Source organism: Anomaloglossus baeobatrachus, chromosome 8 (genome assembly GCF_048569485.1).
Source record: "Anomaloglossus baeobatrachus isolate aAnoBae1 chromosome 8, aAnoBae1.hap1, whole genome shotgun sequence".
NCBI classification, from domain to species: Eukaryota; Metazoa; Chordata; class Amphibia; order Anura; family Aromobatidae; genus Anomaloglossus; species Anomaloglossus baeobatrachus.
The window spans coordinates 263,282,355-263,308,617 of NC_134360.1; the positions used below are offsets into that span (position 1 = coordinate 263,282,355).

At 49.4% G+C, this 26,263-nt stretch overlaps 1 protein-coding gene across 1 annotated transcript in view; it reads right to left on the reverse strand.

Moving 5' to 3' along the window:
• LOC142250104 (ras-specific guanine nucleotide-releasing factor RalGPS2-like) overlaps window positions 1-26,263 on the reverse strand; it is a 155,362-nt gene that overhangs the window by 68,007 nt on the left and 61,092 nt on the right. The window contains exons 4-5 of the mRNA XM_075322168.1: window positions 6,029-6,166; window positions 5,726-5,816 (exon numbers count right to left, since the gene is read on the reverse strand). Of these exons, the coding sequence (XP_075178283.1) occupies window positions 5,726-5,816; window positions 6,029-6,166 (229 nt within the window). The remainder of the gene's footprint in view (window positions 1-5,725; window positions 5,817-6,028; window positions 6,167-26,263) is intronic.

The following is a 26,263-nucleotide window of genomic DNA, read 5'->3' on the forward strand; positions in this document are numbered from 1 at the left end:
CGGTGAAGACATCCTAACATGCAGGGAGCGGAGCCGCAGGAGCCTCTGTGGCACGACATGCTGAAGACAGTTTATAGAAGCCTCGCTCCGTAATATCACATCCAGCACAATATGCTGCACCTACATGACAGCACAGACATAGAAAGGCTCCCATAGATTTCTGTGGTTTCCTACTTTCCTCCTAAGTGATCGCCATGTCATCCAAATATCAATAAAAATGTGCTGAGAGTAAAGCCATACTGTGCAATGGTCACTTATATGGCCCCCATTAACCCCTGCAACGGTCTCTTATATGGTCCCCATTAACCCCTGCAACAGTCTCATATGGCCCCTATTGACCCCTGTAACAGTCTTATATGGCCCCCATTGACCCTTGCAACGGTTTCTTATATGGCCCCCATTGACCCCTACAACAGTCTCTTATATGGCCCCCATTAACCCCTGTAAGTCTTATATGGCCCCCATTGACCCTTGCAACAGTCTCTTATATGGCCCCCATTGACCCCTGCAACAGTCTCTTATATAGTCCCTATTGACCCCTGCAACGGTGTCTTATATGGCCCCCATGGACCCCTGCAACGGTCTCTTATATGGCCCCATTGACCCCTGCCACGGTCTCTTATATGGCCCCCATTGACCCCTGCAACGGTCTCTTATATGGCCCCCATTTAACCCCTGCCACGGTCTCTTTTATGGCCCCCATTGACCCCTGCAACGGTCTCTTATATGGCCCCCATTGACCCCTGCAACGGTCTCTTATATGGCCCCCACTGACTCTTGCAACGGTCTCTTATATGGACCCCATTGACCCCTGTAACAGTCTCTTATATGGCCCCCATTGACCCCTGCAACAGTCTCTTATATGGCCCCCATTGACCCCTGCAACGGTCTCTTATATGGCCCCCATTGACCCCTGCAACAGTCTCTTATATGGCCCCCATTGACCCCTGCAACGGTCTCTTATATGGCCCCCATTTAACCCCTGCCACGGTCTCTTTTATGGCCCCCATTGACCCCTGTAAGTCTTATATGGCCCCCATTGACCCCTGCAACGGTCTCTTATATGGCCCCCATTGACCCCTGCAACGGTCTCTTATATGGCCCCCATTGACCCCTGCAACAGTCTCTTATATGGCCCCCATTGACACCTGCAACGGTCTCTTATATGGCTCCCATTGACACCTGCAACGGTCTCTTATATGGCCCCCATTGACCCCTGCAACGGTCTCTTATATGGCCCCCATTGACCCCTGCAACGGTCTCTTATGTGGCCCCCATTGACCCTGCAACGGTCTCTTATATGGCCCCCAATGACCCCTGCAACGGTCTCTTATATGGCCCCCATTGACCCCTGCAACAGTCTCTTATATGGCCCCCATTGACACCTGCAACGGTCTCTTATATGGCCCCCATTGACACCTGCAACGGTCTCTTATATGGCCCCCATTGACCCCTGCAACGGTCTCTTATATGGCCCCCATTGACCCCTGCAACGGTCTCTTATGTGGCCCCCATTGACCCTGCAACGGTCTCTTATATGGCCCCCAATGACCCCTGCAACGGTCTCTTATATGGCCCCCAATGACCCCTGTAACAGTCTTATATGGCCCCCATTGACCCCTGCAACGGTCTCTTATATGGCCCCCATTGACCCCTGCAACGGTCTCTTATATGGCCCCCATTGACCCCTGCAACAGTCTCTTATATGGCCCCCATTGACCCCTGCAACAGTCTCTTATATGGCCCCCATTGACACCTGCAACGGTCTCTTATATGGCCCCCATTGACCCCTGCAACGGTCTCTTATATGGCCCCCATTGACCCCTGCAACGGTCTCTTATATGGCCCCCATTGACCCCTGCAACGGTCTCTTATATGGCCCCCATTGACCCCTGCAACAGTCTCTTATATGGCCCCCATTGACACCTGCAACGGTCTCTTATATGGCCCCCATTGACCCCTGCAACGGTCTCTTATATGGCCCCCATTGACCCCTGCAACAGTCTCTTATATGGCCCCCATTGACCCCTGCAACGGTCTCTTATATGGCCCCCATTGACCCCTGCAACGGTCTCTTATATGGCCCCCATTGACCCCTGCAACAGTCTCTTATATGGCCCCCATTGACACCTGCAACGGTCTCTTATATGGCCCCCATTGACCCCTGCAACGGTCTCTTATATGGCCCCCATTTACCCCTGCCACGGTCTCTAATATGGCCCCCATTGACCCCTGCAACGGTCTCTTATATGGCCCCCATTTACCCCTGCCACGGTCTCTAATATGGCCCCCATTTACCCCTGCCACGGTCTCTTATATGGCCCCCATTGACCCCATACTGTGCAATGGTCACTTATATGGCCCTCATTAACCCCTGCAACGGTTTTATATGGCCCCCATTAACCCCTGCAACAGTCTCATATGGCCCCTATTGACCCCTGCAACAGTCTTATATGGCCCCCATTGACCCTTGCAACGGTCTCTTATATGGCCCCCATTAACCCCTGTAAGTCTTATATGGCCCCCATTGACCCTTGCAACAGTCTCTTATATGGCCCCCATTGACCCCTGCAACAGTCTCTTATATAGTCCCTATTGACCCCTGCAACGGTGTCTTATATGGCCCCCATGGACCCCTGCAACGGTCTCTTATATGGCCCCCATTGACCCCTGCAACAGTCTCTTATATGGCCCCCATTTAACCCCTGCCACGGTCTCTTTTATGGCCCCCATTGACCCCTGCAACGGTCTCTTATATGGCCCCCAATGACCCCTGCAACAGTCTCTTATATAGTCCCTATTGACCCCTGCAACGGTGTCTTATATGGCCCCCATTTACCCCTGCCAAGGTCTCTTATATGGCCCCCATTTACCCCTGCCACGGTCTCTTATATGGCCCCCATTGACCCCTGCAACGGTCTCTTATATGGCCCCCATTTACCCCTGCCACGGTGTCTAAAATGGCCCCCATTGAGCCCTGCCACGGTCTCTTATATGGCTCCCATTGACCCCTGCCACGGTCTCTTATATGGCCCCCATTGACCCCTTCCACGGTCTCTTATATGGCCCCCATTGACCCCTGCCACGGTCTCTTATATGGCCCCCATTGACCTTTGCCACGGTCTCTTATATGGCCCCCATTGACCCCTGCCACGGTCTCTTATATGGCCCCCATTGACTCCTGTGGAGTGTAAAGCCGTCCCATTGAAGTTGTGTGCTCCGCTGTACAGCTTTGCAACATAAAGGGATTTTAACCACTTGTTGTCAGGACATATTAGAAATACTAGAGATAAAAGGCAAGCATTTAAAGGGAATCCGTCAGCAGGTTTTTGCTACCTCATCTGAGAGTTGCAGGATGTAGGCAAAGAGATTCTGAATCCAACAATATATCACTTGAACAGCTGAACCCAGTAATCTGACAATCAGGCTTTTTAGCTTTAGTCATGTAGCAGAGCCCAGGGAGCGGTCCCGTCCACACCAGGCTCTCTATAGAGACTGTACATGGACAGTGAGGTGACAATCACAGCAGGGTGTCAGTGCCGGACACGTTTCTAGTCCTGTAATGATAAGGGTCTTGCTGCTTAAACAAATATAGTAAATAAGCAAAACATGGGACTGAGACAAATCAAGCATGCCTGAACTTTCTGTGTTAACCCTTGCAACATGGTGGCTTCAGTTTACATAGCAAAAACCTGCTGACAGTTTCCCTCTAATGGGACTCTGATCTTTTTGAGCAGGAGCACGCTGCTTTCTCCCCCTCCCGGATACCGGCTTTCCAGGGTGTGGGTGCACCTCTGCTTCAGTGACAGATCTGACCTGTGTAATCGATGCGCCCTCACGTGCTGCCAGCAGTAACAAGTTTGCCTCTTAACCATTGGAGGCGTGGAGGGACCCTGAAACTGTCCGGATCCAGCAATTCAGCGGACTTCAGAGCAGCGCTTACAAGCTCTATGGAAAGGAGCTTACAAATACTGCACTCCTTGCCTCGGGCACTGAAACTAGGCAATGAGCAGAAGAGAAAATAAGAAATTCTTCTGTTCCTAAAGAAGAGATTTTTTTTTTAGAAAAAGTAAACTGCAAAGTTGTTTGTTTTAAAAGCACTTTGCAATCTTCCCCATAATCTTATGAGAAGGCCCTTTTAAAAGGACAGGCCCAATAACACTCAGCATTTCTACTGGATTCTGGCATTTAACAACATTGCTTAATACTACACAAGACTACACAAATGTGCCGTCATGTACGCTCGCTCCAGACAAAACATCTGTACTCAGCGGCACTGATGGTATTGAAACTACATCAAGCTACTGAGCAAGTGACATTGCTGGAATCAGGCTCTCTGCCCCTACATTATGCTGCTCTCAGATTACATAGTTAATATCTGCACACAGATGTCCTTTAACTGCAACGGTATGCTACTGCCATTTCATCCCTGAGCTGGATTGACAGCCACAACGCCTGCTGCGGCAGCTCATGAGCATGTGCTGCATAGAAGTGGGAGAGCAGGATCTACTTTATGTCTATTGCGTATGAGATGAAATCATAGCAGATAGTCCCTACTCACTAGCTCAGAGACGAATGACAATGAGAGTTGGAGCCTTATGAATAGTGATGGGTGAACTCAAACTGTAAAGTTCGGAGTCCACACTGGACACCTAGCGTGCGTGCACAGACCCCAAACACTGACACTGACACTGGGAAGTGAGTGTTACAGTTCGGGTTCGGCCACCCGGATACAAATTTTAAAAATAAAAGTTCTAATGGAGGCAAAATGGAGATTAAAAACAGGAAAATTCTACTTACAGAGTCTCCGCACAGTGCTGACATTCTGCTTCCGGGTCCATTCATTAGCCCTCATGCATATTCACAGCTTCCCCCGCCCACTCTGACAGCGTCTGTGATTGGTTGCAGTCAGACTGCTGGCGTCTGTGATAGGTTGTGGAGTGTAAAAATAAACAATTGGAATAAATGATGTAGGGTTCCCCGTTATTTTGATACCCAGCACAGAAAGCAATCAGCAACATCTTGCTCTTGTTTTGTTTTTTTTTTTTAAATAAAGGATTTTTCGGTGTTTTGTGTTTATTTTTTCCAAACACAATTAGTAATGGGGAGGGGGTGTCCTCATTTAAATCATTTAAGAAAAAAAGCCGCATGGGGTCCTTAGTATTTTGAGATACAGCCTAGATAACAGCCCGGGTGGGGGCTGCTTTATCTGCGCTGGGTATCAAAATACAGGGACACTACACCACTTCTTCCATTTATGTGTACACTGCAGAACTAGTCACATAATCACAGACGCTGGCAGTCTGCCTGTAACCAATCACAGGCGCGGTCACAGAGAGTGGGCGGGGGAAGCTGTGAATATGCATGAGGGTTAATGAGCGGATCTGGAAGGAGCGTGACAGCCACGTGGGAGACTCGCTAAGTAGCTCCAATCCCCATATTTCTTCCTCTTACAGCCCCTAGACCTGACTAGCTTTATTTTACAGCACACAAGTATGGGATCCAATAGACTTATATGGGTTCAGCGTCCAGTTCTAGTCCGGTCCCAAACCAAACTTTTTTTTAAATCCAGCCGGACCCGAACATCTGCGGGTTTCTCCATCTCTACTGATGAATAATGCAAAATAGGAAACATAATGGCTGGAAATAATCTTCATATACAAACAGGACGGCTGAAAAGCCACCGCTCCTCTAAAATAGTCGAAAGCGGCAAAGAAAAACTTACTTATAATTATCGTCTTCTACAAATTTTTGAAGCTCCTCAATGTACCGCATGGAGTTCAGATATTTCTGGACATGTGGCAATAGTGGGATGTCTGCGGGGGAGAAACAAGTCATACAGACGGTTAAAATGCTCACATGCCTTAGAAGCCATCAGCTAAGGAAAGGGCCAGAGGGAGATCACAAAGCGGAGCGCGTCCTGTACCAGGTCAATGCTGCATGGTCTATACTGAAGCCTATTCAGCTGCGCTGGTCACCATTGTGCGGGGGAGGGGTACACCATCGTACACCGCCAGCAATGTCTCACCGTACTCGCAGGACTGCTGCAGGTCAGAGATTATCCGCAGAATGTTATTCATCAGATTGGACCTCTGCTCATTCTCCAGGATGCTGCCGGTAGACGGATATGCAGAATCTATGTACGTGAGATCGGAGAGGTAAATACCTGCCAGGACAAGAAAGGGGAGAGCATTGTAATAGTAGTATCCCAATAACATATCAGTCACATAACGCTTTCATCTTGTGATTTGGTTTTTTTGATAATTCGCATTATGCTTTTATTAGTGGAGACGTTTTACATCAGCAGTAGTATCTGTCTAATTAACGAGTCTTAAGATTAAAAAAGCACTACCATCAAAATTTTTATCCTCCTAATATATTGAAATCATATTATATAGCACTGTGTACTTACAATTGCTCATTTTGCCTTTTTACCCAGCTAATTCTTCTCTTTCCCATTAGGGTTATGACATCATGTAATTAACAGATTAGCTGAATCCCTCCAAGCTCTATTATAACAGGAATTCTCTTTTTCCCTTCACAAATTTTCACTGCAAAAGTGACTGGCAGAGGCGTAGGGAGCAGCTGGGTGAGCAGTTGAAGCGGGGAAAGATTTATGCAGGAAGAGACTTAATGTTTCTACATCTACATAGAGCATAGAAAAAAGGGGAATTTAGTGGGTAAAAAGGCAAAATGAGCAATTTTAAGTACACAGTGCTATATAATATAATGATTGCAATATATTAAGAGGATGAATATTTTGATGAGCTTTCAAGAATCCTTACAGCAATGTTTCCAGGGGAAAAACAGCAAAGTACAAAACACATTGGGATGGTACCATAAGTGGAGGTCTTCTGTAAAAGTATAGTTCAGATTCTCACCTGCTACACTTTTTCGACACATCATGGGTAAAAAAATAAATAAAATGAAAACGCACTTTGGGGCACTGTTCAAAATAATCAATTTGTGGTCAGAATGAGATTCAGTGCTTAGGAGTGAAAGAGGTCTTCATTTTTGAGAAGTAAAGAAAACGTATGAGAAGTATAACACTTGAATAGTTGTCCTCTCCACCTACTACGCCATGGCTACTGTCAGCCTAACCCCATCACTGAGAATAGTCTACAAAGAATTGGATAACAGAGGAGTCTTCACAACGCCTCTCCCACGTGTCCTTTTCAGCTGGATGACGACCACAGTGTGTAGTCCCCTAGTTCTGGCAGAACCAACTACTTGGAACCCAATTATTTAATGGTGGATGGAGAAATAAGTAAAAGTCTCTACCGGCGGAGCCCTAAATGACGAGGCAGAAGCTTGATCGGACCACTCAAACATGATATGCGAGGAACCAATCAGAGAACAGATTTCATGAGAATCCTCTGCAGCGCATTGTGCTGAATGACAGGAGTCTGCGGCGCACGTAAGCGTTTCACTGGAACCACTATCCCTTTTCCAATAAGAAATCACAGCAATTTTGGAAATCCGTGGGTCACCCAGATTATACCTCCCTCATCAATCCCGCTGAATCCCTCGCAGCTGACATCATTTCTGCAGACGTCAGTGAGGTTTTCTGCGCTGAGATCACTGTGAATCGCCTGCAGCATTTACAATAGAGGCTGCAGAGAATAAAACATTACACGCTGACAACAATAAGACCGTTACCCGAGCAGGGGCCGTGTAAAGCGAGAGTCCGCTACGTGCCGAGACGTGACGCACATGCAGCATTTACAATAGAGGCTGCAGAGAATAAAACATTACACTGACAACAATAAGACCGTTACCCGAGCAGGGGCCGTGTAAAGTGAGAGTCCGCTACGTGCCGGGACGTGACGCACATGCAGCATTTACAATAGAAGCTGCAGAGAATAAAACATTACACTGACAACAATAAGACCGTTACCCGAGCAGGAGCCGTGTAAAGTGAGAGTCCGCTACGTGCCGGGACGTGACGCACATGCAGCATTTACAATAGAGGCTGCAGAGAATATAACATTACACTGACAACAATAAGACCGTTACCCGAGCAGAGGCCGAGTAAAGTGAGAGTCCGCTACGTGCCGGGACGTGACGCACATGCAGCATTTACAATAGAGGCTGCAGAGAATAAAACATTACACTGACAACAATAAGACCGTTACCCGAGCAGGAGCCGTGTAAAGTGAGAGTCCGCTACGTGCCGGGACGTGACGCACATGCAGCATTTACAATAGAGGCTGCAGAGAATATAACATTACACTGACAACAATAAGACCGTTACCCGAGCAGGAGCCGTGTAAAGAGAGAGTCCGCTACGTGCCGGGACGTGACGCACATGCAACATTTACAATAGAAGCTGCAGAGAATAAAACATTACACTGACAACAATAAGACCGTTACCCGAGCAGGAGCCGTGTAAAGCGAGAGTCCGCTACGTGCCGGGACGTGACGCACATGCAGCATTTACAATAGAAGCTGCAGAGAATAAAACATTACACTGACAACAATAAGACCGTTACCCGAGCAGGGGCCGTGTAAAGTGAGAGTCCGCTACGTGCCGGGACGTGACGCACATGCAGCATTTACAATAGAAGCTGCAGAGAATAAAACATTACACTGACAACAATAAGACCGTTACCCGAGCAGGAGCCGTGTAAAGCGAGAGTCCGCTACGTGCCGGGACGTGACGCACATGCAGCATTTACAATAGCGGCTGCAGAGAATATAACATTACACTGACAACAATAAGACCGTTACCCGAGCAGGGGCCGTGTAAAGTGAGAGTCCGCTACGTGCCGGGACGTGACGCACATGCAGCATTTACAATAGAGGCTGCAGAGAATATAACATTACACTGACAACAATAAGACCGTTACCCGAGCAGGGGCCGTGTAAAGCGAGAGTCCGCTACGTGCCGGGACGTGACGCACATGCAGCATTTACAATAGCGGCTGCAGAGAATATAACATTACACTGACAACAATAAGACCGTTACCCGAGCAGGAGCCGTGTAAAGAGGGAGTCCGCTACGTGCCGGGACGTGACGCACATGCAGCATTTACAATAGCGGCTGCAGAGAATATAACATTACACTGACAACAATAAGACCATTACCCGAGCAGGAGCCGTGTAAAGAGAGAGTCCGCTACGTGCCGGGACGTGACGCACATGCAGCATTTACAATAGCGGCTGCAGAGAATATAACATTACACTGACAACAATAAGACCATTACCCGAGCAGGAGCCGTGTAAAGAGAGTCCGCTACGTGCCGGGACGTGACGCACATGCAGCATTTACAATAGCGGCTGCAGAGAATAAAACATTACAGTGACAACAATAAGACCGTTACCCGAGCAGGAGCCGTGTAAAGTGAGAGTCCGCTACGTGCCGGGACGTGACGCACATGCAGCATTTACAATAGCGGCTGCAGAGAATATAACATTACACTGACAACAATAAGACCGTTACCCGAGCAGGGGCCGTGTAAAGTGAGAGTCCGCTACGTGCCGGGACGTGACGCACATGCAGCATTTACAATAGAGGCTGCAGAGAATAAAACATTACACTGACAACAATAAGACCGTTACCCGAGCAGGGGCCGTGTAAAGAGAGAGTCCGCTACGTGCCGGGACGTGACGCACATGCAGCATTTACAATAGAAGCTGCAGAGAATAAAACATTACACTGACAACAATAAGACCGTTACCCGAGCAGGAGCCGTGTAAAGAGAGAGTCCGCTACGTGCCGGGACGTGACGCACATGCAGCATTTACAATAGCGGCTGCAGAGAATATAACATTACACTGACAACAATAAGACCATTACCCGAGCAGGAGCCGTGTAAAGAGAGAGTCCGCTACGTGCCGGGACGTGACGCACATGCAGCATTTACAATAGCGGCTGCAGAGAATATAACATTACACTGACAACAATAAGACCATTACCCGAGCAGGAGCCGTGTAAAGAGAGTCCGCTACGTGCCGGGACGTGACGCACATGCAGCATTTACAATAGCGGCTGCAGAGAATAAAACATTACAGTGACAACAATAAGACCGTTACCCGAGCAGGAGCCGTGTAAAGTGAGAGTCCGCTACGTGCCGGGACGTGACGCACATGCAGCATTTACAATAGCGGCTGCAGAGAATATAACATTACACTGACAACAATAAGACCGTTACCCGAGCAGGGGCCGTGTAAAGTGAGAGTCCGCTACGTGCCGGGACGTGACGCACATGCAGCATTTACAATAGAGGCTGCAGAGAATAAAACATTACACTGACAACAATAAGACCGTTACCCGAGCAGGGGCCGTGTAAAGAGAGAGTCCGCTACGTGCCGGGACGTGACGCACATGCAGCATTTACAATAGAAGCTGCAGAGAATAAAACATTACACTGACAACAATAAGACCGTTACCCGAGCAGGAGCCGTGTAAAGAGAGAGTCCGCTACGTGCCGGGACGTGACGCACATGCAGCATTTACAATAGAGGCTGCAGAGAATAAAACATTACACTGACAACAATAAGACCGTTACCCGAGCAGGAGCCGTGTAAAGAGAGAGTCCGCTACGTGCCGGGACGTGACGCACATGCAGCATTTACAATAGAGGCTGCAGAGAATATAACATTACACTGACAACAATAAGACCGTTACCCGAGCAGGAGCCGTGTAAAGTGAGAGTCCGCTACGTGCCGGGACGTGACGCACATGCAACATTTACAATAGCGGCTGCAGAGAATATAACATTACACTGACAACAATAAGACCGTTACCCGAGCAGGGGCCGTGTAAAGTGAGAGTCCGCTACGTGCCGGGACGTGACGCACATGCAGCATTTACAATAGAGGCTGCAGAGAATAAAACATTACACTGACAACAATAAGACCGTTACCCGAGCAGGGGCCGTGTAAAGTGAGAGTCCGCTACGTGCCGGGACGTGACGCACATGCAGCATTTACAATAGAGGCTGCAGAGAATAAAACATTACACTGACAACAATAAGACCGTTACCCGAGCAGGGGCCGTGTAAAGAGAGAGTCCGCTACGTGCCGGGACGTGACGCACATGCAGCATTTACAATAGAGGCTGCAGAGAATATAACATTACACTGACAACAATAAGACCGTTACCCGAGCAGGGGCCGTGTAAAGTGAGAGTCCGCTACGTGCCGGGACGTGACGCACATGCAGCATTTACAATAGAGGCTGCAGAGAATAAAACATTACACTGACAACAATAAGACCGTTACCTGAGCAGGGGCCGTGTAAAGTGAGAGTCCGCTACGTGCCGGGACGTGACGCACATGCAGCATTTACAATAGAAGCTGCAGAGAATAAAACATTACACTGACAACAATAAGACCGTTACCCGAGCAGGAGCCGTGTAAAGAGAGAGTCCGCTACGTGCCGGGACGTGACGCACATGCAGCATTTACAATAGAAGCTGCAGAGAATATAACATTACACTGACAACAATAAGACCGTTACCCGAGCAGGGGCCGTGTAAAGAGAGAGACCGCTACGTGCCGGGACGTGACGCACATGCAGCATTTACAATAGAAGCTGCAGAGAATATAACATTACACTGACAACAATAAGACCGTTACCCGAGCAGGGGCCGTGTAAAGTGAGAGTCCGCTACGTGCTGGGATGTGACGCACATGCAGCATTTACAATAGAGGCTGCAGAGAATATAACATTACACTGACAACAATAAGACCGTTACCCGAGCAGGGGCCGTGTAAAGAGAGAGTCCGCTACGTGCCGGGACGTGACGCACATGCAGCATTTACAATAGCGGCTGCAGAGAATAAAACATTACACTGACAACAATAAGACCGTTACCCGAGCAGGGGCCGTGTAAAGAGAGAGTCCGCTACGTGCCGGGACGTGACGTACATGCAGCATTTACAATAGAAGCTGCAGAGAATATAACATTACACTGACAACAATAAGACCGTTACCCGAGCAGGAGCCGTGTAAAGAGAGAGTCCGCTACGTGCCGGGACGTGACGCACATGCAGCATTTACAATAGAGGCTGCAGAGAATAAAACATTACACTGACAACAATAAGACCATTACCCGAGCAGGGGCCGTGTAAAGAGAGAGTCCGCTACGTGCCGGGACGTGACGCACATGCAGCATTTACAATAGAGGCTGCAGAGAATATAACATTACACTGACAACAATAAGACCGTTACCCGAGCAGGGGCCGTGTAAAGTGAGAGTCCGCTACGTGCCGGGACGTGACGCACATGCAGCATTTACAATAGAGGCTGCAGAGAATAAAACATTACACTGACAACAATAAGACCATTACCCGAGCAGGGGCCGTGTAAAGAGAGAGTCCGCTACGTGCCGGGACGTGACGCACATGCAGCATTTACAATAGAGGCTGCAGAGAATATAACATTACACTGACAACAATAAGACCGTTACCCGAGCAGGGGCCGTGTAAAGTGAGAGTCCGCTACGTGCCAGGACGTGACGCACATGCAGCATTTACAATAGAGGCTGCAGAGAATATAACATTACACTGACAACAATAAGACCGTTACCCGAGCAGGGGCCGTGTAAAGTGAGAGTCCGCTACGTGCCGGGACGTGACGCACATGCAGCATTTACAATAGCGGCTGCAGAGAATATAACATTACACTGACAACAATAAGACCGTTACCCGAGCAGGAGCCGTGTAAAGAGAGAGTCCGCTACGTGCTGGGACGTGACGTACATGCAGCATTTACAATAGAGGCTGCAGAGAATAAAACATTACACTGACAACAATAAGACCGTTACCCGAGCAGGGGCCGTGTAAAGAGAGAGTCCGCTACGTGCCGGGACGTGACGCACATGCAGCATTTACAATAGAGGCTGCAGAGAATAAAACATTACACTGACAACAATAAGACCATTACCCGAGCAGGGGCCGTGTAAAGTGAGAGTCCGCTACGTGCCGGGACGTGACGCACATGCAGCATTTACAATAGAGGCTGCAGAGAATATAACATTACACTGACAACAATAACACCGTTACCCGAGCAGGGGCCGTGTAAAGTGAGAGTCCGCTACGTGCCGGGACGTGACGCACATGCAGCATTTACAATAGCGGCTGCAGAGAATAAAACATTACACTGACAACAATAAGACCATTACCCGAGCAGGGGCCGTGTAAAGTGAGAGTCCGCTACGTGCCGGGACGTGACGCACATGCAGCATTTACAATAGAGGCTGCAGAGAATATAACATTACACTGACAACAATAAGACCGTTACCCGAGCAGGGGCCGTGTAAAGAGAGAGTCCGCTACGTGCCGGGACGTGCCGCACATGCAGCATTTACAATAGAGGCTGCAGAGAATAAAACATTACACTGACAACAATAAGACCGTTACCCGAGCAGGGGCCGTGTAAAGAGAGAGTCCGCTACGTGCCGGGACGTGCCGCACATGCAGCATTTACAATAGAGGCTGCAGAGAATAAAACATTACACTGACAACAATAAGACCGTTACCCGAGCAGGGGCCGTGTAAAGAGAGAGTCCGCTACGTGCCGGGACGTGACGCACATGCAGCATTTACAATAGAGGCTGCAGAGAATATAACATTACACTGACAACAATAAGACCGTTACCCGAGCAGGGGCCGTGTAAAGAGAGAGTCCGCTACGTGCCGGGACGTGACGCACATGCAGCATTTACAATAGAGGCTGCAGAGAATAAAACATTACACTGACAACAATAAGACCGTTACCCGAGCAGGGGCCGTGTAAAGTGAGAGTCCGCTACGTGCCGGGACGTGACGCACATGCAGCATTTACAATAGAGGCTGCAGAGAATAAAACATTACACTGACAACAATAACACTGTTACCCGAGCAGGGGCCGTGTAAAGCGAGAGTCCGCTACGTGCCGGGACGTGACGCACATGCAGCATTTACAATAGAGGCTGCAGAGAATATAACATTACACTGACAACAATAAGACCGTTACCTGAGCAGGAGCCGTGTAAAGCGAGAGTCCGCTACGTGCTGGGACGTGACGCACATGCAGCACTTACAATAGAGGCTGCAGAGAATATAACATTACACTGACAACAATAAGACCGTTACCCGAGCAGGAGCCGTGTAAAGTGAGAGTCCGCTACGTGCCGGGACGTGACGCACATGCAGCATTTACAATAGAGGCTGCAGAGAATATAACATTACACTGACAACAATAAGACCGTTACCCGAGCAGGAGCCGTGTAAAGTGAGAGTCCGCTACGTGCCGGGACGTGACGCACATGCAACATTTACAATAGAGGCTGCAGAGAATATAACATTACACTGACAACAATAAGACCGTTACCCGAGCAGGAGCCGTGTAAAGTGAGAGTCCGCTACGTGCCGGGACGTGACGCACATGCAGCATTTACAATAGAGGCTGCAGAGAATATAACATTACACTGACAACAATAAGACCGTTACCCGAGCAGGGGCCGTGTAAAGTGAGAGTCCGCTACGTGCCGGGACGTGACGCACATGCAGCATTTACAATAGCGGCTGCAGAGAATATAACATTACACTGACAACAATAAGACCGTTACCCGAGCACGGGCCGTGTAAAGTGAGAGTCCGCTACGTGCCGGGACGTGACGCACATGCAGCATTTACAATAGCGGCTGCAGAGAATATAACATTACACTGACAACAATAAGACCGTTACCCGAGCAGGAGCCGTGTAAAGTGAGAGTCCGCTACGTGCCGGGACGTGACGCACATGCAGCATTTACAATAGAGGCTGCAGAGAATATAACATTACACTGACAACAATAAGACCGTTACCCGAGCAGGGGCCGTGTAAAGAGAGAGTCCGCTACGTGCCGGGACGTGACGCACATGCAGCATTTACAATAGAGGCTGCAGAGAATATAACATTACACTGACAACAATAAGACCGTTACCCGAGCAGAGGCCGTGTAAAGAGAGAGTCCGCTACGTGCCGGGACGTGACGCACATGCAGCATTTACAATAGCGGCTGCAGAGAATATAACATTACACTGACAACAATAAGACCGTTACCCGAGCAGGGGCCGTGTAAAGAGAGAGTCCGCTACGTGCCGGGACGTGACGCACATGCAGCATTTACAATAGAGGCTGCAGAGAATATAACATTACACTGACAACAATAAGACCGTTACCCGAGCAGGAGCCGTGTAAAGTGAGAGTCCGCTACGTGCCGGGACGTGACGCACATGCAGCATTTACAATAGAGGCTGCAGAGAATATAACATTACACTGACAACAATAAGACCGTTACCTGAGCAGGAGCCGTGTAAAGTGAGAGACCGCTACGTGCCGGGACGTGACGCACATGCAGCACTTACAATAGAGGCTGCAGAGAATATAACATTACACTGACAACAATAAGACCGTTACCCGAGCAGGAGCCGTGTAAAGAGAGAGTCCGCTACGTGCCGGGACGTGACGCACATGCAGCATTTACAATAGCGGCTGCAGAGAATATAACATTACACTGACAACAATAAGACCGTTACCCGAGCAGGGGCCGTGTAAAGCGAGAGTCCGCTACGTGCCGGGACGTGACGCACATGCAGCATTTACAATAGAGGCTGCAGAGAATAAAACATTACACTGACAACAATAAGACCGTTACCCGAGCAGGGGCCGTGTAAAGCGAGAGTCCGCTACGTGCCGGGACGTGACGCACATGCAGCATTTACAATAGCGGCTGCAGAGAATATAACATTACACTGACAACAATAAGACCGTTACCCGAGCAGGAGCCGTGTAAAGTGAGAGTCCGCTACGTGCCGGGACGTGACGCACATGCAGCATTTACAATAGAGGCTGCAGAGAATAAAACATTACACTGACAACAATAAGACCGTTACCCGAGCAGGGGCCGTGTAAAGTGAGAGTCCGCTACGTGCCGGGACGTGACGCACATGCAGCATTTACAATAGAAGCTGCAGAGAATAAAACATTACACTGACAACAATAAGACCGTTACCCGAGCAGGGGCCGTGTAAAGTGAGAGTCCGCTACGTGCCGGGACGTGACGCACATGCAGCATTTACAATAGAAGCTGCAGAGAATATAACATTACACTGACAACAATAAGACCGTTACCCGAGCAGGGGCCGTGTAAAGAGAGAGTCCGCTACGTGCCGGGACGTGACGCACATGCAGCATTTACAATAGCGGCTGCAGAGAATATAACATTACACTGACAACAATAAGACCGTTACCCGAGCAGGGGCCGTGTAAAGTGAGAGTCCGCTACGTGCCGGGACGTGACGCACATGCAGCATTTACAATAGAGGCTGCAGAGAATAAAACATTACACTGACAACAATAAGACCGTTACCCGAGCAGGAGCCGTGTAAAGAGAGAGTCCGCTACGTGCCGGGACGTGACGTACATGCAGCACTTACAATAGCGGCTGCAGAGAATATAACATTACACTGACAACAATAAGACCGTTACCCGAGCAGGGGCCGTGTAAAGTGAGAGTCCGCTACGTTCCGGGACGTGACGTACATGCAGCATTTACAACAGAAGCTGCAGAGAATATAACATTACACTGACAACAATAAGACCGTTACCCGAGCAGGAGCCGTGTAAAGTGAGAGTCCGCTACGTGCCGGGACGTGACGTACATGCAGCATTTACAATAGCGGCTGCAGAGAATATAACATTACACTGACAACAATAAGACCGTTACCCGAGCAGGAGCCGTGTAAAGAGAGAGTCCGCTACGTGCCGGGACGTGACGCACATGCAACATTTACAATAGAAGCTGCAGAGAATATAACATTACACTGACAACAATAAGACCGTTACCCGAGCAGGAGCCGTGTAAAGCGAGAGTCCGCTACGTGCCGGGACGTGACGCACATGCAACATTTACAATAGCGGCTGCAGAGAATATAACATTACACTGACAACAATAAGACCGTTACCCGAGCAGGAGCCGTGTAAAGTGAGAGTCCGCTACGTGCCGGGACGTGACGCACATGCAGCATTTACAATAGCGGCTGCAGAGAATAAAACATTACACTGACAACAATAAGACCGTTACCCGAGCAGGGGCCGTGTAAAGTGAGAGTCCGCTACGTGCCGGGACGTGACGCACATGCAGCATTTACAATAGAGGCTGCAGAGAATATAACATTACACTGACAACAATAAGACCGTTACCCGAGCAGGAGCCGTGTAAAGAGAGAGTCCGCTACGTGCCGGGACGTGACGCACATGCAGCATTTACAATAGCGGCTGCAGAGAATAAAACATTACACTGACAACAATAAGACCGTTACCCGAGCAGGAGCCGTGTAAAGAGAGAGTCCGCTACGTGCCGGGACGTGACGCACATGCAGCATTTACAATAGAGGCTGCAGAGAATATAACATTACACTGACAACAATAAGACCGTTACCCGAGCAGGGGCCGTGTAAAGTGAGAGTCCGCTACGTGCCGGGACGTGACGCACATGCAGCATTTACAATAGAAGCTGCAGAGAATAAAACATTACACTGACAACAATAAGACCGTTACCCGAGCAGGGGCCGTGTAAAGAGAGAGTCCGCTACGTGCCGGGACGTGACGCACATGCAGCATTTACAATAGCGGCTGCAGAGAATAAAACATTACACTGACAACAATAAGACCGTTACCCGAGCAGGAGCCGTGTAAAGTGAGAGTCCGCTACGTGCCGGGACGTGACGCACATGCAGCATTTACAATAGAAGCTGCAGAGAATATAACATTACACTGACAACAATAAGACCGTTACCCGAGCAGGGGCCGTGTAAAGTGAGAGTCCGCTACGTGCCGGGATGTGACGCACATGCAGCATTTACAATAGAAGCTGCAGAGAATATAACATTACACTGACAACAATAACACCGTTACCCGAGCAGGGGCCGTGTAAAGAGAGAGTCCGCAAAGTGCCGGGACGTGACGCACATGCAGCATTTACAATAGAGGCTGCAGAGAATATAACATTACACTGACAACAATAAGACCGTTACCCGAGCAGGGGCCGTGTAAAGTGAGAGTCCGCTACGTGCCGGGACGTGACGCACATGCAACATTTACAATAGAAGCTGCAGAGAATATAACATTACACTGACAACAATAAGACCGTTACCCGAGCAGGAGCCGTGTAAAGAGAGAGTCCGCTACGTGCCGGGACGTGACGCACATGCAACATTTACAATAGAGGCTGCAGAGAATAAAACATTACACTGACAACAATAAGACCGTTACCCGAGCAGGGGCCGTGTAAAGAGAGAGTCCGCTACGTGCCGGGACGTGACGCACATGCAGCATTTACAATAGCGGCTGCAGAGAATATAACATTACACTGACAACAATAAGACCGTTACCCGAGCAGGGGCCGTGTAAAGTGAGAGTCCGCTACGTGCCGGGACGTGACGCACATGCAACATTTACAATAGAGGCTGCAGAGAATAAAACATTAAACTGACAACAATAAGACCGTTACCCGAGCAGGGGCCGTGTAAAGTGAGAGTCCGCTACGTGCCGGGACGTGACGCACATGCAACATTTACAATAGAGGCTGCAGAGAATAAAACATTACACTGACAACAATAAGACCGTTACCCGAGCAGGGGCCGTGTAAAGTGAGAGTCCGCTACGTGCCGGGACGTGACGTACATGCAGCATTTACAATAGCGGCTGCAGAGAATATAACATTACACTGACAACAATAAGACCGTTACCCGAGCAGGAGCCGTGTAAAGTGAGAGTCCGCTACGTGCCGGGACGTGACGCACATGCAGCATTTACAATAGCGGCTGCAGAGAATATAACATTACACTGACAACAATAAGACCGTTACCCGAGCAGGAGCCGTGTAAAGAGAGAGTCCGCTACGTGCCGGGACGTGACGCACATGCAGCATTTACAATAGAGGCTGCAGAGAATAAAACATTACACTGACAACAATAAGACCGTTACCCGAGCAGGAGCCGTGTAAAGAGAGAGTCCGCTACGTGCCGGGACGTGACGCACATGCAGCATTTACAATAGCGGCTGCAGAGAATATAACATTACACTGACAACAATAAGACCGTTACCCGAGCAGGGGCCGTGTAAAGTGAGAGTCCGCTACGTGCCGGGACGTGACGCACATGCAGCATTTACAATAGAAGCTGCAGAGAATATAACATTACACTGACAACAATAAGACCGTTACCCGAGCAGGGGCCGTGTAAAGAGAGAGTCCGCTACGTGCCGGGACGTGACGCACATGCAGCATTTACAATAGAAGCTGCAGAGAATATAACATTAAACTGACAACAATAAGACCGTTACCCGAGCAGGGGCCGTGTAAAGTGAGAGTCCGCTACGTGCCGGGACGTGACGCACATGCAGCATTTACAATAGAGGCTGCAGAGAATATAACATTACACTGACAACAATAAGACCGTTACCCGAGCAGGAGCCGTGTAAAGAGAGAGTCCGCTACGTGCCGGGACGTGACGCACATGCAGCATTTACAATAGCGGCTGCAGAGAATATAACATTACACTGACAACAATAAGACCGTTACCCGAGCAGGAGCCGTGTAAAGTGAGAGTCCGCTACGTGCCGGGACGTGACGCACATGCAGCATTTACAATAGCGGCTGCAGAGAATATAACATTACACTGACAACAATAAGACCGTTACCCGAGCAGAGGCCGTGTAAAGAGAGAGTCCGCTACGTGCCGGGACGTGACGCACATGCAGCATTTACAATAGCGGCTGCAGAGAATATAACATTACACTGACAACAATAAGACCGTTACCCGAGCAGGGGCCGTGTAAAGTGAGAGTCCGCTACGTGCCGGGACGTGACGCACATGCAGCATTTACAATAGCGGCTGCAGAGAATATAACATTACACTGACAACAATAAGACCGTTACCCGAGCAGGGGCCGTGTAAAGTGAGAGTCCGCTACGTGCCGGGACGTGACGCACATGCAGCATTTACAATAGAGGCTGCAGAGAATATAACATTACACTGACAACAATAAGACCGTTACCCGAGCAGGGGCCGTGTAAAGTGAGAGTCCGCTACGTGCCGGGACGTGACGCACATGCAGCATTTACAATAGAGGCTGCAGAGAATAAAACATTACACTGACAACAATAAGACCGTTACCCGAGCAGAGGCCGTGTAAAGTGAGAGTCCGCTACGTGCCGGGACGTGACGCACATGCAGCATTTACAATAGCGGCTGCAGAGAATATAACATTACACTGACAACAATAAGACCGTTACCCGAGCAGGGGCCGTGTAAAGTGAGAGTCCGCTACGTGCCGGGACGTGACGCACATGCAGCATTTACAATAGAGGCTGCAGAGAATATAACATTACACTGACAACAATAAGACCGTTACCCGAGCAGGGGCCGTGTAAAGTGAGAGTCCGCTACGTGCCGGGACGTGACGCACATGCAGCATTTACAATAGAGGCTGCAGAGAATAAAACATTACACTGACAACAATAAGACCGTTACCCGAGCAGGGGCCGTGTAAAGTGAGAGTCCGCTACGTGCCGGGACGTGACGCACATGCAGCATTTACAATAGAGGCTGCAGAGAATATAACATTACACTGACAACAATAAGACCGTTACCCGAGCAGGGGCCGTGTAAAGCGAGAGTCCGCTACGTGCCGGGACGTGACGCACATGCAGCATTTACAATAGAGGCTGCAGAGAATAAAACATTACACTGACAACAATAAGACCGTTACCCGAGCAGGGGCCGTGTAAAGTGAGAGTCCGCTACGTGCCGGGACGTGACGCACATGCAGCATTTACAATAGAAGCTGCAGAGAATATAACATTACACTGACAACAATAAGACCGTTACCTGAGCAGGAGCCGTGTAAAGCGAGAGTCCGCTACGTGCCGGGACGTGACGCACATGCAGCATTTACAATAGCGGCTGCAGAGAATATAACATTACACTGACAACAATAAGACCGTTACCCGAGCAGAGGCCGTGTAAAGCGAGAGTCCGCTACGTGCCGGGACGTGACGCACATGCAGCATTTACAATAGAGGCTGCAGAGAATATAACATTACACTGACAACAATAAGACCGTTACCCGAGCAGAGGCCGTGTAAAGTGAGAGTCCGCTACGTGCCGGGACGTGACGCACATGCAGCATTTACAATAGCGGCTGCAGAGAATATAACATTACACTGACAACAATAAGACCGTTACCCGAGCAGGGGCCGTGTAAAGAGAGAGTCCGCTACGTGCCGGGACGTGACGCACATGCAGCATTTACAATAGAGGCTGCAGAGAATAAAACATTACACTGACAACAATAAGACCGTTACCCGAGCAGGAGTCGTGTAAAGTGAGAGTCCGCTACGTGCCGGGACGTGACGCACATGCAGCATTTACAATAGCGGCTGCAGAGAATATAACATTACACTGACAACAATAAGACCGTTACCCGAGCAGGGGCCGTGTAAAGAGAGAGTCCGCTACGTGCCGGGACGTGACGTACATGCAGCATTTACAATAGAGGCTGCAGAGAATATAACATTACACTGACAACAATAAGACCGTTACCCGAGCAGGAGCCGTGTAAAGAGAGAGTCCGCTACGTGCCGGGACGTGACGCACATGCAGCATTTACAATAGCGGCTGCAGAGAATATAACATTACACTGACAACAATAAGACCGTTACCCGAGCAGGAGCCGTGTAAAGTGAGAGTCCGCTACGTGCCGGGACGTGACGCACATGCAGCATTTACAATAGAAGCTGCAGAGAATATAACATTACACTGACAACAATAAGACCGTTACCCGAGCAGGGGCCGTGTAAAGAGAGAGTCCGCTACGTGCCGGGACGTGACGCACATGCAGCATTTACAATAGCGGCTGCAGAGAATAAAACATTACACTGACAACAATAAGACCGTTACCCGAGCAGGGGCCGTGTAAAGTGAGAGTCCGCTACGTGCCGGGACGTGACGCACATGCAACATTTACAATAGAGGCTGCAGAGAATAAAACATTACACTGACAACAATAAGACCGTTACCCGAGCAGGGGCCGTGTAAAGTGAGAGTCCGCTACGTGCCGGGACGTGACGCACATGCAGCATTTACAATAGAGGCTGCAGAGAATATAACATTACACTGACAACAATAAGACCGTTACCCGAGCAGGGGCCGTGTAAAGTGAGAGTCCGCTACCTGCCGGGACGTGACGCACATGCAGCATTTACAATAGGGGCTGCAGAGAATATAACATTACACTGACAACAATAAGACCGTTACCCGAGCAGGGGCCGTGTAAAGAGAGAGTCCGCTACGTGCCGGGACGTGACGCACATGCAGCATTTACAATAGCGGCTGCAGAGAATAAAACATTACACTGACAACAATAAGACCGTTACCCGAGCAGGAGCCGTGTAAAGAGAGAGTCCGCTACGTGCCGGGACGTGACGCACATGCAGCATTTACAATAGCGGCTGCAGAGAATATAACATTACACTGACAACAATAAGACCGTTACCCGAGCAGGAGCCGTGTAAAGTGAGAGTCCGCTACGTGCCGGGACGTGACGCACATGCAGCATTTACAATAGCGGCTGCAGAGAATATAACATTACACTGACAACAATAAGACCGTTACCCGAGCAGGAGCCGTGTAAAGTGAGAGTCCGCTACGTGCCGGGACGTGACGCACATGCAGCATTTACAATAGCGGCTGCAGAAAATAAAACATTACACTGACAACAATAAGACCGTTACCCGAGCAGGAGCCGTGTAAAGAGAGAGACCGCTACGTGCCGTGACGTGACGCACATGCAGCATTTACAATAGAGGCTGCAGAGAATATAACATTACACTGACAACAATAAGACCGTTACCCGAGCAGGGGCCGTGTAAAGCGAGAGTCCGCTACGTGCCGGGACGTGACGCACATGCAGCATTTACAATAGAGGCTGCAGAGAATATAACATTACACTGACAACAATAAGACCGTTACCCGAGCAGGGGCCGTGTAAAGAGAGAGTCCGCTACGTGCCGGGACGTGACGCACATGCAGCATTTACAATAGCGGCTGCAGAGAATATAACATTACACTGACAACAATAAGACCGTTACCCGAGCAGGGGCCGTGTAAAGAGAGAGTCCGCTACGTGCCGGGACGTGACGCACATGCAGCATTTACAATAGCGGCTGCAGAGAATATAACATTACACTGACAACAATAAGACCGTTACCCGAGCAGGAGCCGTGTAAAGTGAGAGTCCGCTACGTGCCGGGACGTGACGCACATGCAGCATTTACAATAGAGGCTGCAGAGAATATAACATTACACTGACAACAATAAGACCGTTACCCGAGCAGGGGCCGTGTAAAGAGAGAGTCCGCTACGTGCCGGGACGTGACGCACATGCAGCATTTACAATAGAGGCTGCAGAGAATATAACATTACACTGACAACAATAAGACCGTTACCCGAGCAGGGGCCGTGTAAAGCGAGAGTCCGCTACGTGCCAGGACGTGACGCACATGCAGCATTTACAATAGCGGCTGCAGAGAATATAACATTACACTGACAACAATAAGACCGTTACCCGAGCAGGAGCCGTGTAAAGAGGGAGTCCGCTACGTGCCGGGACGTGACGCACATGCAGCATTTACAATAGAGGCTGCAGAGAATAAAACATTACACTGACAACAATAAGACCATTACCCGAGCAGGAGCCGTGTAAAGAGAGAGTCCGCTACGTGCCGGGACGTGACGCACATGCAGCATTTACAATAGCGGCTGCAGAAAATAAAACATTACACTGACAACAATAAGACTGTTACCCGAGCAGGGGCCGTGTAAAGCGAGAGTCCGCTACGTGCCAGGACGTGACGCACATGCAGCATTTACAATAGAGGCTGCAGAGAATATAACATTACACTGACAACAATAAGACCGTTACCCGAGCAGGAGCCGTGTAAAGTGAGAGTCCGCTACGTGCCGGGACGTGACGCACATGCAGCATTTACAATAGAGGCTGCAGAGAATAAAACATTACACTGACAACAATAAGACCGTTACCCGAGCAGGGGCCGTGTAAAGTGAGAGTCCGCTACGTGCCGGGACGTGACGCACATGCAGCATTTACAATAGAGGCTGCAGAGAATAAAACATTACACTGACAACAATAAGACCGTTACCCGAGCAGGGGCCGTGTAAAGTGAGAGTCCGCTACGTGCCGGGACGTGACGCACATGCAGCATTTACAATAGCGGCTGCAGAAAATAAAACATTACACTGACAACAATAAGACCGTTACCCGAGCAGGAGCCGTGTAAAGAGAGAGTCCGCTACGTGCCGGGACGTGACGCACATGCAGCATTTACAATAGAGGCTGCAGAGAATATAACATTACACTGACAACAATAAGACCGTTACCCGAGCAGGGGCCGTGTAAAGAGAGAGTCCGCTACGTGCCGGGACGTGACGCACATGCAGCATTTACAATAGCGGCTGCAGAGAATAAAACATTACACTGACAACAATAAGACCGTTACCCGAGCAGGGGCCGTGTAAAGTGAGAGTCCGCTACGTGCCGGGACGTGACGCACATGCAGCATTTACAATAGAGGCTGCAGAGAATATAACATTACACTGACAACAATAAGACCGTTACCCGAGCAGGGGCCGTGTAAAGTGAGAGTCCGCTACGTGCCGGGACGTGACGCACATGCAGCATTTACAATAGAAGCTGCAGAGAATATAACATTACACTGACAACAATAAGACCGTTACCCGAGCAGGAGCCGTGTAAAGCGAGAGTCCGCTACGTGCCGGGACGTGACGCACATGCAGCACTTACAATAGAGGCTGCAGAGAATATAACATTACACTGACAACAATAAGACCGTTACCCGAGCAGGAGCCGTGTAAAGAGGGAGTCCGCTACGTGCCGGGACGTGACGCACATGCAGCATTTACAATAGAGGCTGCAGAGAATATAACATTACACTGACAACAATAAGACCGTTACCCGAGCAGGAGCCGTGTAAAGTGAGAGTCCGCTACGTGCCGGGACGTGACGCACATGCAGCACTTACAATAGAGGCTGCAGAGAATATAACATTACACTGACAACAATAAGACCGTTACCCGAGCAGGAGCCGTGTAAAGAGGGAGTCCGCTACGTGCCGGGACGTGACGCACATGCAGCATTTACAATAGAGGCTGCAGAGAATATAACATTACACTGACAACAATAAGACCGTTACCCGAGCAGGGGCCGTGTAAAGAGAGAGTCCGCTACGTGCCAGGACGTGACGCACATGCAGCACTTACAATAGAGGCTGCAGAGAATATAACATTACACTGACAACAATAAGACCGTTACCCGAGCAGAGGCCGTGTAAAGTGAGAGTCCGCTACGTGCCGGGACGTGACGCACATGCAGCATTTACAATAGAGGCTGCAGAGAATATAACATTACACTGACAACAATAAGACCGTTACCCGAGCAGGAGCCGTGTAAAGTGAGAGTCCGCTACGTGCCGGGACGTGACGCACATGCAGCATTTACAATAGAGGCTGCAGAGAATATAACATTACACTGACAACAATAAGACCGTTACCCGAGCAGGGGCAGTGTAAAGAGAGAGTCCGCTACGTGCCAGGACGTGACGCACATGCAGCACTTACAATAGAGGCTGCAGAGAATATAACATTACACTGACAACAATAAGACCGTTACCCGAGCAGAGGCCGTGTAAAGAGAGAGTCCGCTACGTGCCGGGACGTGACGCACATGCAGCATTTACAATAGCGGCTGCAGAGAATAAAACATTACACTGACAACAATAAGACCGTTACCCGAGCAGGAGCCGTGTAAAGAGAGAGTCCGCTACGTGCCAGGACGTGACGCACATGCAGCATTTACAATAGCGGCTGCAGAGAATATAACATTACACTGACAACAATAAGACCGTTACCCGAGCAGGGGCCGTGTAAAGTGAGAGTCCGCTACGTGCCGGGACGTGACGCACATGCAGCACTTACAATAGAGGCTGCAGAGAATATAACATTACACTGACAACAATAAGACCGTTACCCGAGCAGAGGCCGTGTAAAGTGAGAGTCCGCTACGTGCCGGGACGTGACGCACATGCAGCATTTACAATAGAGGCTGCAGAGAATATAACATTACACTGACAACAATAAGACCGTTACCCGAGCAGGAGCCGTGTAAAGTGAGAGTCCGCTACGTGCCGGGA